Source organism: Buteo buteo, chromosome 19, assembly GCF_964188355.1.
Source record: "Buteo buteo chromosome 19, bButBut1.hap1.1, whole genome shotgun sequence".
NCBI lineage: Eukaryota > Metazoa > Chordata > Aves > Accipitriformes > Accipitridae > Buteo > Buteo buteo.
In genome coordinates, this window is record NC_134189.1 from 18454273 (window position 1) to 18472813 (window position 18541).

At 39.0% G+C, this 18541-nt stretch overlaps 1 protein-coding gene across 9 annotated transcripts in view; it reads left to right on the forward strand.

Annotated features, from left to right (window-relative positions):
• SOX5 (SRY-box transcription factor 5) overlaps positions 1 to 18541 on the forward strand; it is a 291945-nt gene that overhangs the window by 218816 nt on the left and 54588 nt on the right. For all 9 annotated transcript variants that reach the window (XM_075051376.1, XM_075051377.1, XM_075051378.1 and 6 more), the window contains one exon: positions 16141 to 16287. In XM_075051376.1, the coding sequence (XP_074907477.1) occupies positions 16141 to 16287 (147 nt within the window). The remainder of the gene's footprint in view (positions 1 to 16140; positions 16288 to 18541) is intronic.

Sequence of the window (18541 nt, forward strand, 5' to 3'; positions counted from 1 at the left end):
TGTTGGGTACCCTGATTTTTATTGTACTGTGTGGGCATGGGTAGATGAAGTTGTATACATGACCTGAGCTCAGACAGAAGAAATTAGAGAAGAAGAGATTCTGGAATGAGCCATGGCCTACCCAGTTAAAACTCAAAGTGTTATACTTAAATTTAAGCAATTTCTTAAGTCTGATTGATTTTTATTTTTTTTTTGCATTGGTTTATTCAGATAACTTCATTTCACTTCACATTAATTGCTGCTCTGAATCAGGTCCTTAATGGATATAGGATAGGTAGATGCTTGAATGTCAAATGTTTCTTTCATATCAGACTGGGTGGCATTACAGGTTTGATTTCACTAAAAGGTATTGTTCATGATCAAGTGTAGAAAGGAATGAATACTAAAAAAAACTGAGGAAATGTTAGATTAAAAAAAAGCTGATTTGTCACTTTGCTCATTGACTATGAACTGAATAGACTTCTAACCCTTAAAATACTTTCTCCCCCCTTTTCCTTTTTATTGCCTGGAATCTTAAGAGCTTTATCATTTGCAGTCATAAAATGAAAATATACACCAAACCCTCAAAGGGCAAGTATGAAATTAAATTATATTTGGGCAGCTGTAACCTTTTAAAACGATCAGATTCCAGTTAATGTATTTCTTCCTGTTCCGAGTGCTGCCATGGTGTTTGATGGTGGGAAGCAGTCCAAAGGGCATTGGGAGATAATAAATTCACTGGAAATTTCACCCTGAGGCGAGCCTCGATACACCAAGGCTTCCATTTAGCGGGACTGACCTAAAAATCTTGTCACATCCAAAGGTCACTTAGGTTGGGGTTGGTGTGTCCCATCTATCTTTCCCTGGCGCAAAGAATGACAGCTGAGCTCATAAACAGCCATCGGAATATGGAAGACAAGCAGGGGGGAGAGGGACGAAGGATAATACCGCTGACAACTTCTTAGATTTCCTCTAGGCCAATGAGAATAGATATCATCTTTGGGGTTGCTTGTTTCTGCTACTGCAGAAATGGCAATTCAATTTAAAGAGGTTACAGTTAACTGTGGAAGTCTAAAACGAGTCATTCCCCCCACGTCTCCAAATGCCATGTGGTCCTGCTAGTACACATTATACTGTCCCTGAACACGTCATATTTGTTACCAGTCTTGTTAGTCAAAGCAATTTACAGTTTATACAATGCTTTACTTTCAAGGCGGGTCAAAAGTCTAAAAAGCTGTTAGTGATGACACTGATAGGTATCATCTATAAGAACAGTGATTCTAAGGGAAACAATTTGGACAATGACACTAATTATAAACAATACTGGAAGGTAAGATATTTTCAGTCTTATGAGAAAATTTGTGATGTATGTCCTCTAGGACGTTACTTATCCTAAGCTCATTAAAATCAGTATAATCCTCCTGCACAGCAAATTGAAGCAAAAGGCCTTTCAGGATGACTGTTGTCTTCCAGTCATAGTTCTTACTTCTGCAAAGGCAAGCTCCAGTGGATCCTTCCTATGCTTGCAGTATATTAAATACTGGGGACGGAGCTGAGAGTGGCATAATAGAAGTATATTTGAAGGACAGAGATCTAACTTACCATAATTGGTCTTACTTAATTGGGGATGAGCTGTGCAGCATATGTCCATCGTATCCTAATGGTGTGAATCTCCTCAAAATTCCCTACGAGGAGGATGAGAGAGGCTGTCTGCCAGTCACTGCTGGGACGCAGGCGGCAAAGATTCCCTGTTCTACATCCTGTCTTGGTTGGAAAAAGAAATCGTAGTTGATGGTCAGTGTCCTTCTGAAATGTGGTAACAACCCACTGTTGGAAGAAAAATACCATGTATGGTATAAGCATTGGTCTGATTCTTTTTGGAACATTAAATTGAAGATAAAATTTAAGAAGAAATGATTATATAAAATCAGTGTAACCTTGGACATATGCAAAAAACAATCTGAATGAAATAGCCATGTTCCAAAATTTACAAGACATTGAATAAGTTAGTTATCTAACTCCTCCTGCGAATTTGCTGATGTTTCTCCATGAATTTTGGTAAATCAGATTCTTCTGAAGGGAACTGTAAATTGTATGTTCCTTTGCTTGTTAAAACTAAATGGAGTATAACTGTTTTTTCAGAAGTACTTCACACATTCTTACAAACATACTATATTTGAGGCAAACACAGTAAAGAAGGGCAAGATTGGCCAGCTGTCAGTGTTTGTCTTCATTTTCCTTGGGTTCACACTCTACTCTATGTTAACATGTATGTTCTCTACACAAATCCAAAGTAATTTGCAGGCAACTGTGGGGGGAGTTACATGCCCTTTCCCACATGTTCTGTCCTGAAAATGTAGCTGTACGCCTTACCAGTTGTACAGCTTTGAGGGAGACAAAGTCACTTTCCATCTTACTTGTGCAGCAAGAAAAAAGGAAATGTGTATTTTTCATGAACTTCAGAGAGGACAGATATATTTCACTTTAAAAAATTAAGCTGCAAACACAAAATTTAACAAATGACATAGACGTGCTGAGCACAGACTAGCTAGTTTTTTTCCTGGTTTGTACTCAGGACGGTGGGATGAAAGTCATCTTTAGCCATGGACGCCTAACATGTATAATTCATCTGGCCTAAAGTTGTAGGTTTCATTCTAGTTTTTATAAAGGGAGCCGAGGGTGATTAGCTCAGACCTAGTCCCCACTTACCCCCACTTTGTCTCGCGTTTCTACTGTGGTTCAGTTATCTTTTTCATTTGCCCAGCCAATTCCAGTTAATAAGCAAGTAACAGTGGACAATAAAGTCAAAGTATTTCTGTGATTGCTGGTGGGACATGGAGCGGCAAGGCCAACTTTGTATTTCTGTAGTGGTTGGAATTTGTGAAAGACACTGAGTTGGAGTCAGTGCAGACAACTTTTTAACCACCAAATCTGTGTAGTTTCCCTGTGTCAGCTGAGTTTTCCATCCTTGGGAAGAGGTGATGCCCGTTGTGCTGGTCAGTGCGTTGCTCCCCTACGTTTTTATAGCCATATTCATTCCATTTCATGCCAGATGACTTCAGACAATTGACAGTGATCCTGAAGTATGTTAATGTTGTTAAACACATGATGGAAAGATAGATGGTGAGAATAAGGATACTATTTAATGCCTGGGATATTGTGAAGTGCTTTTATGTTACCTTAGATGCTCCTTTTATTGTAGTGAATACGATCACTTTGACCAAAAGCCTGTATTATGCCGTGATATTAACTGGAGAAGTTGAGAGATATTTTACAGTTGCTGACTTTGGCAAAAACAAGATGTGTCCCTGCGTAATGGAGGACTGTACTGTTTCTTGCATTATTCATGCTTCCCACGCTGGAGTCACAAACATTGGGTAATGTTAATACTTGTCATGGAAAAATTTAATTGGCAGAAATGTTTAATATATTAGCGATAGATGGGAGGGCCCACAAGAGACCCTCCCTGTTCTGGACTGAAATGTGACATGTAATTAGCGATAAAGAAAGGCACTGTATGGAGTGGATTGTTGCTATACGGAGAGAAGTGAGGAGGATCCCTGCTTGATGTTCCCAGTCTTTTCCGAAATGGAGATATATTTACCAGTTGCTAACTGAAGAAGCAATGAGTACTGTTCACCCTGCCACTGTAATGAACAGCCACTCTTGGAGCAGCATAAAAAGGGTCAATCAAATAGGTCGTACATCATATGAGGAGGCAGATGTTAGAACATATTGTAATGGATTGCTGTGCAGTATGTGAAGATGGCTTGTGGAGTACAGGGATGGGAGGAGAGAAGCTATCAGCGATGTTTTTTGTCATGGTCACTGTAAATATCCAGTTTTTTGAGGAAAACTTCTGAATGCAGGAAATCAAAGCGTTAGCATTCCTGCTATGTTAGACTTGTGGGTAGAATGACAGAGGTAGAAAAGGAATAGAAGCGTGAGTCCCTCTGTAATACTCCATGTAATATGAATATGTCTAGGTATTATCTGTGCTCTGCCAAAGTCAGTGTTAGCCTTGGAACGTGTGAGTATTTTACCTGAAAAAAAATTACAGAGCTTCAGACTATATTAAACACAGAACTGTTAAAATAGCTTCTATTTTAGCAGTGCCCCTAATTCACACCCACTCAAACACCTCCTCGCTCGTTAACCCCATCATCAGACCCAAGTAACTCAAGTGAAATGAGATGGCATTAGGAATGAGGTAATGAACAAAGATTTCTGGATAATGTTATTACTTCATGATAGCAGCTCTTGTTAGTGTGACTACAGTTAAGAGCTTCTCGGTATTTCCATTGCAAACTCTTTGGTACTCCCACCCCTTCTGCTTTACAGACAACTACTCAGCCAGAAGCAATTTACAGTTTGATTTTACATGAATTTTGGCTGTTGTTTTGAATTGAAAAGAGTTTAGTGTTTTGGTACTGCTTTCTAAAACATAAAAATTGCTGGTTTTTCCCCTCCTAATCCAAATTTCCAGATGAGCAATTTAAAATACGGATTAGCTCTTTTTATAACCCAGCCACATTATTAACAATTGAAAAATGTCTCCTAAGCATGCACAGTAATTTCAGTATTTAATGGTTTTGGACAAGCAGATCCACCTTTATGTTATAAAAAATTCCATACTAAAAAATCAGTGTGAAGGCGACAATTTTCGAAAAGCACTGTTTTCACTCAGGAGTCTACAGTTTTTGTGTCTTTCTTTAAAAATTTACTCAGTGCCTCAAAAAAAAAGTGGAAATCAACTTTAATAAATAGTTATGGGTGGATCAGCTATACCAATGGATTATAGAGCTTGTTACTAGTTAAGTAGTGTTAATACAGTGCATGTCACTGGTTGTAGAATATGTGGCTATGTTGAATCCTTTAAGAGATGAGTTAGAGGTTACAGCCCTGTTGCCAATGAATGGCATTTGTTTTGCCTGAAAAACAGGAGTTCAGAGAGATGTATTTCTGCATTCACCCTATCTAGACTTAAGAGCAAAATGCTGTAGAGTTAAAGGAGAGAGAGAACGCTTCCATAGGGTAACCCAGGTAAGCTGGGAGAGTCTGGGACTTAACAGCTTCCGTCAGGATTGAAGGGTGGCAGTGGAGAAACAGGGAGAAGGTTGCATTTCCCTTCATCAGTTTGAACCTAAGAAGTAGAAAGCTCACACTTGATATGGGAACGTGAGGCTCCAGCAGCTCTTCATTATCCATGTGGATTGGTAAAACTAGAAGCAGCCATCATACTCCTCTTAGCTGAATGTAAAGTTCCACAGTTCATCATATAAGCTCTTCTTGTGCTTCGGTGATGCATATCATGTGAGGAACATAAAAGTTAAAGATGTAATTCCATTTGACCTTCAATCATGTTATTGTGCCTACAGCTTCTTAAACCTCCAGTACAGCATGTGCCAAAAGAGGCATGTTGGCGTGAGTTTCAGGCTAGATTTAAGGCTTTTCATGCGTGGGCTGAAGTCTGACCATGCAGTGTCATTGGACCTTGGTGTTTGCGGTTTCACTGTAGTGAGAGTCAGAAACTGAATCCTGAGGGATTTCAGATGTTTTCAGAGACCACTTTTGGGGGAACAAAGTCTCTAAGATTTAAGAATTAAACTTCTGTACGTGTCCTAATGGAATATGCAAAGTGTCACTCTTCCCATTACATCAGTGTAAGCATGGAAATAATGAGATGAACCAGAAAACAGCTTCTTATGTTATTTCCTGAGAAGTTTGCCAAAGCTTCACAGAGGTTTCAGGCTCTGGAGTTTTATGGGCTCCATTGGAGGGGGAGTTTTACAGACGACACCCATTTTATTGTAAAATCAAAGAATAAAAACATTGAACAGCTATTGAGTTGTTTCTACTACTTCATTTTGTTAAAGAGGGACTTTTATATAATAAAGGAAACTCCAAAATAATGAAATTGAGTGCTTTTCTACTCTCTCAGCTCTCCTCAGCAAATTTGTTAACAAATAATGGTGCTCTTCTCCACATACTCTAACATCTCCTCTTTGTAGCCTGTCATCTGCTAACCTTGAGCATCCCAGTTCAACAAACATGCATTTGGATTTTTAAGCATCTAAGTTACCCACCTTACAGGAATGAGGCTAGTTTGAAGGTAGGCACTTTTGTGAGTTTAAAGTGGGTAGGACTCATTGTTGAGAACATTAGGAGGAGTCTGACCAGAGCAAAACTCAGCTGGTTTCTGGTTTGGAACACAAATCAGATTTTCACTGATTCAGTAAGGCTCAAAATGTTCTAGATGAAAGTTGCACCAATTTCTATGTCCTTGGTTGGAATTACAGTTTCCCTGCAGGTCTAATAAGTTTGATCGACCTTTTCTGCAAGCTTTGTCTTTAGTAATACCTAGCACACAAACACTGTTTTAGAAGAAGAGGGGATTCCATGTGTGTTAAAGCCAAAGGAAGAGTACATGTGAGCTGGAGCCTTGCACGGTTCTGGTCGTGTATTCTCCTCTCACGGAAGGGGATCACAGCGTGCTGCTGGGAAGGAGAACTGGTGCCCTGTATTGATACCATGACTTCACAATGGGATCCCATAGGACAAGGTAGGAATTGTTAGCTTTCTGGGGGACCTGGGTAATGAGCATGTAAGGCAATGAACATGAACAAAAATTACATGAGAGGTAAATGGACTGCTGTTGAATTCTGATAGAACTTATTTGAGAGTTTTCTGCCGTACAGACACCCTTAAACTGGAAAGCTAGCACTGCAGGACTGACATTCTTCCCCAGGATAATAACTTTGCTCTACTTTTCCCGCCTCAAAAAATTAATAAAATAAAATAAAATAAAATAAACTGCTGCAGCTGAATAAAGATGCCACGTCACATCCTGTTAGTGCTCCCTGCTAAGGAAAAAGGAAAGGGGAACCAGACCTCTTCAGAACTATTCTAGGAATCAATTTGTTGTAGTTTAGCTCTTGGAATAAGTTTTCTTCTGCAGCTTGGATGGTCTGTCCATCACTGGTCCCTCCCTGTCAGTATTCTTCTTCTACCCTTACTTCCTCCTTTATGTGTTCTATTCAGGGAGGCTTGGCACAAGGGAACCAGCTCAAATGCAGTCCTTATTTCCCCTTTAAGGCACAAGCGTCACATTCTTTCCTCTCTACCCAAACTGGAAGAGAGTAGCTGTGGCTGGCTGAGCCCGTGAAAGTGAGCTCTGTTGAAAGTTGCTTACGATGGACTAAGAGTTTGTCACTCTGTCTCCTGCGCCTTTATCCAGACCCTTTGACCACATAATATAACTCAGTTCAAAGAGCAAATTAAGCTTTTGAATGAGCTGAGTAGATGTCACTGAGCTCCTGTACATGACAGATAACTGAGGAACAATGTTAATTTATACTTCAAGGACAACAGATACAATTGCATGGTACTCCAGGTTCAGAAATATCCTTAATGAGGAATATGTTTCTTGTTTCACTGTTTGAGATCATGAAGATATAACCATGGGGGAGCTTTAGGAAATATACTGGGAAAAATATCCAAGTGAAATTTTTTCAACTTATTTTGTTGTTTGATTTATTTCTTGCCCCCTCCCACACACTATAATTTGATAATATGACCCTGTTGCTTCTGGTAGGTGATTATCATCCTTCTGCTACCTTTAAGGAGGGATTTCAGTATTTTAGGACTCTATTCTTATTACAGCTTGTCACAAAAGAGTTTCTAGAGCAGGCCAAGTGCTGTGGCCCATGTGTACTGCAAAATACCTATTTCACTACTTTATTGCTGAAGAAGAGGAGGGACAAGTCACCAAGAAATCTTATAATCATCAAGATACAAGAAGCTGATACTGTATCAGCATTCAAGTGAGCAAATCCATGTTCTCAAAATAAGAAATGCAGTTGACCTTAATCTTTCTGCTGTAAGCTCTTGCACTTAACTTAAGGAGAAACAGAGTATTCAGATTTGAAGTAATTAATTCAGTATCAGTCCTAAAGCAGGCACAAGAGTTTTCCTGACTTAATTCCCTGTTGAATACAACAACTTAAAATGCAAACAGAAAATCTATAAATAAAAAGTGGAGAAAGAGTCGCTTAAGGAGATGTGTATAAAATAGTGAAATGCCTTAATTATAGCTCAGCAATCTGAAATATATAGAACCTTATTTACAGTAATTCTGCTGGCAGTGTTTGCTTATTAACTACTCTAGTCACTTAATGGATAACAATGAATGATTATATACAGTACCAGTCAAGTAAAGCAATGTAATACGAAATAAGTATTTTGTCAAATGGCCACTCAGAGAATTTTGTTCTCTCAAATGGGAAATTACACTTACTGGAGTCAGGTGCTCTGAGCTAGTTGCCAAAAATCTGGATATATCAAAAAATAAGCTCTTGGGAAACATACTTGTGGTAAACAAATAGGCAGTAGTGAGATTTTTCCTACAAGAGTATAATGTCTGTGCCATTTTACTGACTTCAAGCTTCTAATTTGGAAAAGCTGTACTGGGACAGAAGTCTCCATGTGGAACCTTCATATAGACACTTCATCTTCATTACGGAATAGTCAGTGATAAAGGGAATGCAGTTTACAAAACAAATGCCCCTTCCTAAGTTACACATCCCTGTTGTTTGTTGGTCTTCCATCTGCCCATCTTACTGTATACTCCTTAAGGAGTATGCCATCAAAAGTATGTCCTTACTTTAAAGAAATTATTTTATCTTTTTTTCTAACAAAAGAAGTTCTGTTGGCGTAAAAATAAATAATAGTAGTGGCAGCAAGAATATGTTATATTCTGGTGCTGCACAACAAACTATAGAAATAAATTGTTGCCAGATTATATATATATTTTTTAAATATGTACAATATTAATTACTTTCCTCGAAGGGGACACTGTTCATCTGCAACATTTCATCCAGCAAGCTTTTTCCAGAAGACATTATCAAGTTTCCTCTCCAATATGCATTCCATATAGTCACTCTATTTCAATTACTGTCACATGGTGTGAACATGGTATGTATGAATATGTAGGCCACTTGGGCAGTTTTCCAGTTAAAAACTCTTCATTTGTAAAGAGCAGGCAATCTTAAACACACAGTTTACAATGATATTTTATCACAGAAACTAGCAGATCTTATTAGCCTCTGATAGGAAGTGTCTATTGATAAGTTCCTACAGTTACATCCTGTAGAAGAATTGTCTTCTTGTTAAGGCATGGGACAAAGGAGCCGTGAGGTCTAGGCTCTAATCAGGAGTTTCCTACAGTCTTCCTGTGTCACCAGGAACAGTCAGTTGATGTCATGGGTTCTGATTCTCACCTTGCTAATATTTGAATAGCGTTTATCCATTGACACCGTTAAAGACAGCTTTTCCAGGAAAACTGAATTTCTTAACATTTGTGGAGTGTTATGGTTAGTGTCTTTCCCATAGAAGCCACTATAAATACAAATATAGTTGTACTTTAGCTAAAATGATTGTCCTATACATCAAAATTACATTCGTTTCTGACAAAACTCAGAGCTACCATAAATTGTACCTACATTTTTTACTTTATCCACTGTTTTACAAGCAAAGCAAGCATTGTTTTGAATGTACTGCAGCAATGATAGAAGTCTTTATTACTTCAAATGCAGACTTAAAGCTCATTCAGTTTTTCAGTGACCTGGACTCCAGCCTTGTTTCTGGATGCCAAGGATCCCCAGTTGGTCATAGCATGGAAGTTCCAAATGAGAAAAGAACTAGTGCATTCAGCCTGGCACGGGCAAAGCGGTCCTGTTGACTACAGTGGGATTATTCTCAGGAATAAGGGCTGCGGGCCTGGAACCCTAGAGATCAGCTACCAGAATCATATTTTATGGAGACTTGTGGTTACTGATTCTAAAAGTGATGTTTTTCTAATATGAGAGATGGTGGTTACAAGGCTGTGCTTGTAACTTGCATGCAAGAAGTGTATAAATGAAGCCTTGTTCTGTTTGTGAATGCTTTACAGTTTTTCTAATGAGAACTTGTTTTCCTTAATGTTTCTTTCTAAGTCTCAGGTTTTTTAAGGCTAGAGAGACTGTTAGATTGTCTAGTCTGACAAAACAAGATGTAAAACATTATTGGGCATAATAAACTCTTTGTTTAAAGTTCATCTTCCAGAAACACATCTGATCTTGACTGAAACATCAAGAGTCAAAATCCACCATTTCTCTAGGCAGTTCCTCCAAGTGTTACCAATACTCTCTGATTAAAAGCAGCATATTACTTATCTCTTAATTCGCCCAGTCTTAACTTTCAAATATTTATTATTGTTCCTTGGTTGATGATTTACTTACCTGTCTTTCTCCCCGAGGCTAAATACAGAGCAAAGCTAGGATGGGAGTTTTCAAAGGAAGTTGGCTGGTTTCTGTGGCCACAGGAAAGAACAGTATAGCTTTTCAACATTTAGTGTATCATCTCTAGTCTCTGTGTGGCCCACAATTTTGGGGTGAATTCATCCAGCTTGCTATTTTTTACTTGGTGAATAAAGGAAACACTAGTTTGGGCAAGGTCCTCTGCCAGAGGGAGTCTCTGTGGGACACACGCGTGCCTCAGCACTGGCAGCCAGGGCAGTTTCTTTTAGGAAATGGGTGTGATAAAGACATGCGGTAGGTAGAACAGTAGTAATTATCCAACTCTGTTCAGAATTCTGAAGAACAAAATAAAAGAAAACCAAAATAAACCAAAATACTCCTAAGTGAATCTCAGGATCTCGAGCTGTATTCTTATCCGAAATTAGCTCAACATGAAAGCTAGCAAACTCAAGCACCAAAGCTGAGTAAAATTCACCTTGCAATGGGTTTTTGGGGCAAGGTTTTAAAGGAGCTTATTGAATTTGTGTTCAGATATTATCTTTGTTTTCTGAAAATCGCTCAGTTGGTGCAAACAAATGGCACTTCAAAGCCTTTGCTGAAGTTTTGAATGTACAAATTAGTGTGTGCCTTTGAATAGTTTGACTAAATCTTTGAAGGAGACTCAGACACAGAAAAGATGAAAATATGGCATTTGTACCTTTCAGATATGTAATGAAGAGCTAAGTGAAGAACTTTTTTTCATAGATCTAGAAAGCATTGCTACCAATCACTAATGAGTGCAGCTTTAATTCTCATTTCTATAGTTAACTTTTTATCTATGTTGCCACTACCTTTAAAAACCTATCTTACAGTAGGATGTATGTCAAATGTTTGTTTTAAGTCAATTCTTCTTTTTTTGTAATTCCTTGTGTCCTTTTTTTAAAAATAAAAACCCCACCTGAACAGATCCAAAATTAATTCTTTCTTCTGTAATCAAACAGTTTGCATACCTTCTATAAGCATAACATTTGAGGTAAAGAAAATGAAATTCATGTATTCTGAATGAGAGAATCTCAATTTATACCATTTTTTCCCCCAGATTATGCAAAAATCAAAGAACAGGGCCATTCATGTGTATATTTTTAATGATGGGTCTCAGAATGACAAAGAAATTGAAGCGTTGGATCAGTCAACAGTTCAAACATTTAAGCACAGTGGTTTGTAAATTCATCACTGTGGTAATTCCACTGAAAAACTAGTTTGTATCAGAAACAAATTTATTGCAATAACTGATTTGGTTTCCACTACCACCTGTCTCTATCTCGCTGTGGTTTTTTTTAATAACAGCTCTTAATCTCTACTGTTCACTAATAAAAATATTTTAATAAGAGATAATACTGTAATCCAAATGCCTATAGGTGCTTGAATCAACTATCTCTGCCTATGTAATTGCTAACACTTTGTTCAACCCTTTTTAAAATTGCTATTAAATCTCATTCTCATTTTCTGTATTAATAGAACAAGAATTCATTTTTAGTGTACCCTCAAAGCAGTAATGAGCATTGTTAACATGTAACAACAATGCCCAAGGGGAAAGTTTTCAAAGCCGGTCTAACCTTAAGGCTTTGCTATTGATGTACTACAGAGTCATCAAGCCAAGAGCTGTTAGAGCTAGTCCATTTGGAGAGTTCAGCTGAGTATTTCTGCTTAATATATTGGAAGAATTATAAATGGTTTAGGTGGTGACCTAGGGAGAAGGGGGAATTTTTGTTTAATAGCTTAAGAACAGACAAGCAACAGTAAAAAAATAACTGTACCTCCTGCCCATTTTAAAGTGTATCACATTGTGCTTTTGTTCTGATGATTTTGCTTCCATACAGATTTTCATAAGAGGTTAATGAGAAAACATTAACAAGGCATGCAATATTGCACATGGGGAGGGGAGCTGAAACATAGTTATTTAGTTATAAACAAACAATAGATGTTACTTTTTAATTGCTTTTTCAGAAGCCCAATTCTGCCTTCTTGAAGAAGTATTATCTATCTTATTAAATTCAGAATATTATCCTTATTTTATTCATTATGTATAGCAAAAATAAACTTGTCTAAAGCAGTAGTGCTTCACTGTTTTCAACTGAATGCCTTGGTCACGATAAAACAGCCAAGACCCTATAGATTGAATGTCCTGTAGGAGTTGTACTGCAGCAAAATGACCTCCTTGAGTGCTAGAATTTGAGATTGAGCCTTTAGGTTAGCTGAAGGTAGTGGAAGGTAGTGGAAGTGGCTTCAGGAGTCTCTGTTTGGGGTACAAATTAAGAGGCTCAAGAACAGTATATTACAGCAGTGATACAGGATAACATCATTTTCATTGCACTTTTTGAGGTCTTGGTTTCATTACTGTAGAAAGTATAAGGGTGCATTTTAGGTGATGATTGAATGTCTCGACAGAGACCGATTCCTACACTGTTCCAAAATCTGAAACTCTTATTGGGGAAGCTAGGGTAGAAATGTTCTTTTGTTGGAGTTCAGTTTCTCTATGAAATGAATGCATAAATTGTTGTCACTTAGCCATCTTGATTCATGGCACTTGGTCACACCATTGCCCTTTCCTTGGGTATAAGCTAAAGGTCATCATGTCCTAAAAGAAGTAAATATGAACAGACAAGTTCAATAATGTCAAAGCTCAAAAATATTGACAGTCTAAGAAATGTGGTGCGTGTTGTATATTTCTGTCCATTTTTTGAAAGAGGGGGTGGAAATATAAGAGCAATCTTACTGCTGAAATAGGATTCAGACCCTTGCAATTTCATAAGCTACATGTTTTTCACTTTAGAGCTGGGGCTGATGTTGCTTTTCAGTAGAATAGTTGGTTTGTGTTGCAGGAAGGGACTTTTTAAGAGGGTACTCTAACAAGGCATCTCTTATAAGATTTTATTTAATGTTTGTTTGTAATTCTCAAAATTAATTACATAGAGGTGAGATGTTGAATCTGATAACAGGGGGACAGAAGTTTGTATAAAGCATGAATGAAGGCTTTATAGGTTTTCTTCCACCTCTCCTTCCAGATTGCTCCACACTATACTCTTGAGGTATATCTGTCCCTGAACTGAGAATAAGGCGTACATTTGAAATTCCATATATTCCATTTCTTACCTAAAAATGCGGGTTTCTGCTGGGCTGTTGCATAGGGAAATCCATTCTCCATGCTTACGTTGTCATCGTCTGCTTTGCATGCATTGTAAAATAGGTGGTTGATGACAGTACTGTAAGGAGGAACCATGGCTTCCAACACGTTTCTCAGTGACCACTGGAGAGGTGTAAGATGGTACAGATTCTTGGACACGATGTTGTGCATGTATTTCACGTAGTTTAGTTCTCGTGATTCACTCTTTGGACCTCAGCAGAAGGTTGAGAGCTGTGTTTGAGGTAGAGATTTCCCTCTTTTTTTTTTTCAGGGTAAGCATTCTGTTTGAAAAGTCTTCCCCAGAGGCTCACAGAAATTTCCGGCCTGGAAATCAGCCAACCTGTTGATGATCTCCAGTTGGTTCAGGACTGCTAAGAGTCCAAACTGACTATGTTATTTTTACCTTTACTTGTGGACTAGACATATTCTCTGATATCTAAGCTATAGATTAGCAGCAAGCTCAAACCTTTCCTGCTCAATGGCTGTTTGACTTTCTTTTGTCTTTTTCCCATAGTTGCCTCAATTTGTTTTGTCATTTTTTTCAATAGGGAGCAAAAGAAAAGGAGAAGCTTTCCCTAGATCTGCTCTGTCATCACCAGAGTCCAATTATGTTTGAGCTGTTCCCTAGTCATGTATGCTATTTCTTAAACAACTGTTACCCTTCTGATACATTAATTCATACATAAAGCTGGCTTGGTTTTCCTTGAACTGCCTGCTAGTTCTTCTCTAGTTCACACAGACCCTTGTTCCTTTCTCCCTGCTGGATTTAGTCTTCTTTTGAAAGAATGAATGGATATGAAGTTCAACTGATAAATACATGCATTTGAATCTGTGACTGATTTGTGGTTGGATTGTTTTTGATGACTTTCATCTGTAGTTGATTTGCATCTATTTGGCTCAGACTTGCTGGGGGTAACACATAGAATAAATGAATAAATAAATTTGAGGAAGAAGCAAGGACAGAATGGAGGAATGAATGGGTGATGGGGAAAGAGAGGGAGACTAAACAGAAAGGGATGGGTAAATGGTGATTGAGAAGGACAGAAAAATAAGGAACAAGCAGTGATCAAAGTAGAGAAAAGAAATAAAAAGGATTCAAAACTGAAAAGAATAGAAAGTCTGAAAAGAATAGAAGGAGTGAAAAAGAAGTAAGAAAGAACTTGGTGCCTGATTACACCCAAAAGAGCAGAAATGGATTACTTTTAATTATGTGAAAGGGCTAGGATTGTGCACCAGTGAAGGGAAGAGTTTGTACAGGGAACCACAGGACAATGTCCAGGGTTGTCTGAGACTCAGAGCAGTAGATCTTGCCCATTTGATCAAGTTAAGTGTTTGCTACAGGGCTTACATACTCTGAACTCACATTAGCAGTGTCTGTCTACCTTTTGCACAGCTCCATGTGTCATACTCCTGCAATGAATCCTCATTTTTCTCTTTTCAAACTTGCTGGTTTGGGTTAGCATTTCTTTGTGCCCTCCAATCTGACCTTTTTTCTTTCATCAGCATATACAATTAACTAAAAAACAAAAGCAAAACAACTAAGCACCACTAGCAAGACTTCTTAGGCTAGCCATATTGAAGCCCCCTTGTTTTTTCACATCCACTTCCATGTTCCTGCATGTTTGCAGCTCAGAAGCTCTGTTAGCACCAGCAGGCAGAGAGCACCATCGTTGAGTGTTACACATTACACATGTACTGCACAGCCAGATAATACTTTGAAACTGATATTGTTACTACATTACCTGCTCTCTCAGGCATCTGGCTTCTATTTGGCTTCACCTGAATTCTTCTCTATTCACAAGGCGGCCACAATTGCCGCTTCTCCTGCCCACCATGTTTATTTTCTCCACTTTTTATTTGGAGGTCAGGGGAGCTTCCAGGTACTGCCACTTGCCTGTTTTCTCTCTGCTTTTGACCTCTGTCCGTTAAACTCTACTGTAGTGCTGAACTTTAAACAAATTACTGTGATTATAAGTATTTACATGCTAATAATCAAATATGTGTTTAAAGTGCCTTACTGGTTTAGTTCTGAAGAAAAAAAACATTCCCACTGTGTATCTGCTTTGCATCTATCACAGAAAGTGTTCTTAGTCTTAACTGGAGCTTCTAGTTGCTAATGGACAGTACATGACCATCGATCTGTGTATATTGACTGTAGTGGTTCTCCAGAACCCAATTGAGAGTGGACCATCACAGTAAGTGCTAAACAAAATTTTGACATTGCCTGTCCCGAACACCTTACAGCCTGTGCAAACAAGGCAAACATAGCAAGTAAGATAAAGAAGTGAAAAATGGTAGTACAGAGACCATCATATCAAACGTGTATTTCACAGGGGTCGATTCATATTATCGGTGGAGATGCTGTTATGCCTAAGTCATCTCAGAAAAGGAAAGATTGCCCAGTGGCTCCGGCAAACCATGAAGATTAGCTTTTGTTCCTTGTTTTGAATCCCTGGACACGCAGGGAAGCTGGGACATTTCTCATGGTGACGTCTGTCATTCATCCCCTGAGGAATGAGTCATAAAAGTTGAGATGACAATTCTTGTCTTGAAATACACCAGTGTGCTAAATAAAAAATACCCATCAGAAGAAAAATATATCATCTGCAGTAGGAGAAGTTTTGGGAAAATTACTTATTTATTGATGATGTCTCTTTCTCTCTCCCCCTCCCCCCTCCATTTTTTCTTTGTTTGTTTTTACAGCAGTTGTATGCTGCCCAACTTGCTGCGATGCAAGTGTCTCCGGGAGGCAAGATACCTGGCATACCCCAGGGTAACCTCGGTGCTGCTGTATCCCCTACCAGCATCCACACAGACAAGAGCACAAACAGCCCTCCACCCAAAAGCAAGGTACTGTACCAGGCCCTGCAGCGTTGCGTTTCTGACAGCGTGGGTACTTGCATGTGGGTTTTTTTCTGAAGGGTGTCTGTGCGCCTCTCGGTTGCAGGCAGCTTTGTTCTCAGGATGGCTTCCTGAAATAGGATATTCGTAGTGCCATTTTTCCAGTGGGAGGACCCCAGCACAGTAATGCCAAACAACCATTCGTACACGATGGCAGTAACAGACACCACCTCAGCTGAGATCCCGTGGGTTCCCTTGCAGTGTCGTAGGTGTCCCACTGCTGTTTCTTCCACCTGCAGAAACAGGTAGCAGGCTGAGGTGACCAGCTCCTATTCCAGCACACAACTCTCATTTCCTTCAGAATGCTAAAGCAGAGTCAGGTTAGCAGTGTGTCAACGAGAGATGGCAAGTGGTGGGGCACCTCGTCGGTGGCCAGATGCTGTCCTGGGCTTCAGTGGGAGTTTGTGGAGGAACAAGTCTCCAAAGCAAGGTCTGTTGTGTCATAGAACAGGGCTGGAATCTGTCCATCGAGCGATGGGCTCTAATGAGTAGTAATCTTGGTCATAGCTGGGCAAGAGGTCAAGCTAGCAGCTTGTAGTGACATCTGTGATGAGTTTTACCTAAAAAAAAGACACAGAATATGTCCAATGGAAGAAGATGAGCTCAGCGTATGCCAGAGCTGAGCAAAAGTAACAGGTCAAAATTGAATGGCACATCTTAGGTGTTGCAAAACAACTAGGAAGAATTTAGCTAAGGAATGCAGGGAGAAAGCAGTCCCATTTAGGTGACAGCAAGAGTTTGATAAAAATGTGTCCTTTCTTTTTGTTAGTGTCCTCTAGCATGCTGTCCATGTCCTTTATCATGTCAGAAAAGATTCCTTGAATTGACAGTAGTGTCTTGGGTTTACCCTAACAGTAAACCAGCACAGATTAAAAATAACCAGACAAAGAAATAATACCATTGTCAGTTCAGTGAGATACATGTTCAAAGAACAAAATAGATGGTGTGGAACCAGTAGCTGTTGTGTTAATGAATCAAGCTCTGGGTCTACATTTTCTTCTATCCTCAGTGTAGACTTTCTGACTTCCCGAAGTTTATCCTTGGCTTGGCCTCTTCTTTTATATACTATAGAGGAAGAAATCACAAAGCCATGCAGTGCTCGATGATAGTTTTGTGGTTTTTTTTTTTTTTCAAAAGGTCCTGTCTATAGTTAATAAGAGATTTTTGTGCATTTTACAAGGGGTTTTTTGTGTGGTTAGCAGCTTGCGAGATCCTCTACACTTAAAATCCCAGTGTTGTTTTTGGAACTCTTATGCACGAGCAGAATGTCTGATGAGATCTAAGGGGACACATTATTTATGTTGTAGCAATTGTGGAATTAGAAGGCCTGCCATATCTACCAGTAACATCAAGCATAACCGTCTTACTGGCAGCTGTCAAGATCGGTTCTGTTCTCCCTTGTGTTTTATTGGTTTTTCATATTTGTAGGTGTTCCAGTGCCTTTGGCTTGCAGTTCTGTAGGACACAAACAAAACTTATTTGCAAATTGGAAAAAAAAAAAAAAAAAAAAAAGTGGGCCAAAAGGAAAGGAAGGGGGCTCCAAAAGGCTGTAAAATTGTGCAGCGTGAGCCCTGTGATGCATGCTGTTTTCAATCTGCTGTGTGCCAGTTGGAGGCTCAGAGAGAGAGCGAGAGAAAGAGAAGGGATAATGCTGAGAAATGATAGAGTGGCTGTGACCTCCAAGCTCAGCCTGGAAATCCAAGACATTGATTTCACTTAGCATTCCTGCTGAGAAATCCGGCGGAGTTCAGTTGTAATAAAAGAACAAGATTCTGTTCTAATGGTAATGGCGTATGACAGACATATCACTTTGTCTGTCCTCAGCACCAGAGAGAGGAGAATTGGAGAAAGGTCACCTGACCTGCCTGTGGTGTTGTGCGAATGCTATACTGAGCTTTGAACTCCAGCCTGGAAGCACAATTATTTATAATACTAAATGGTAAAGAAACCTTTATAGAGCCTACAGTAATTAGAATAAAGCTTACACAATAGTGCAGTGGCCTGGCTCAGAAAACACACTGGCAAATCCATCACAGTGGCAGAAAATGAAGCTTATGTGTTGAACTAAACACCTTCGTTTGTGTCTGTGTGGACCTTCCTTTGATTTTTCAAAGCTTGTTTGCGTTCAACAGCTCCAAAAGTTTATTGTGTTTGCTGATTTTATTTTTTTCTTAATTTAATTTTTTTAGCTGTTGACAGGGAG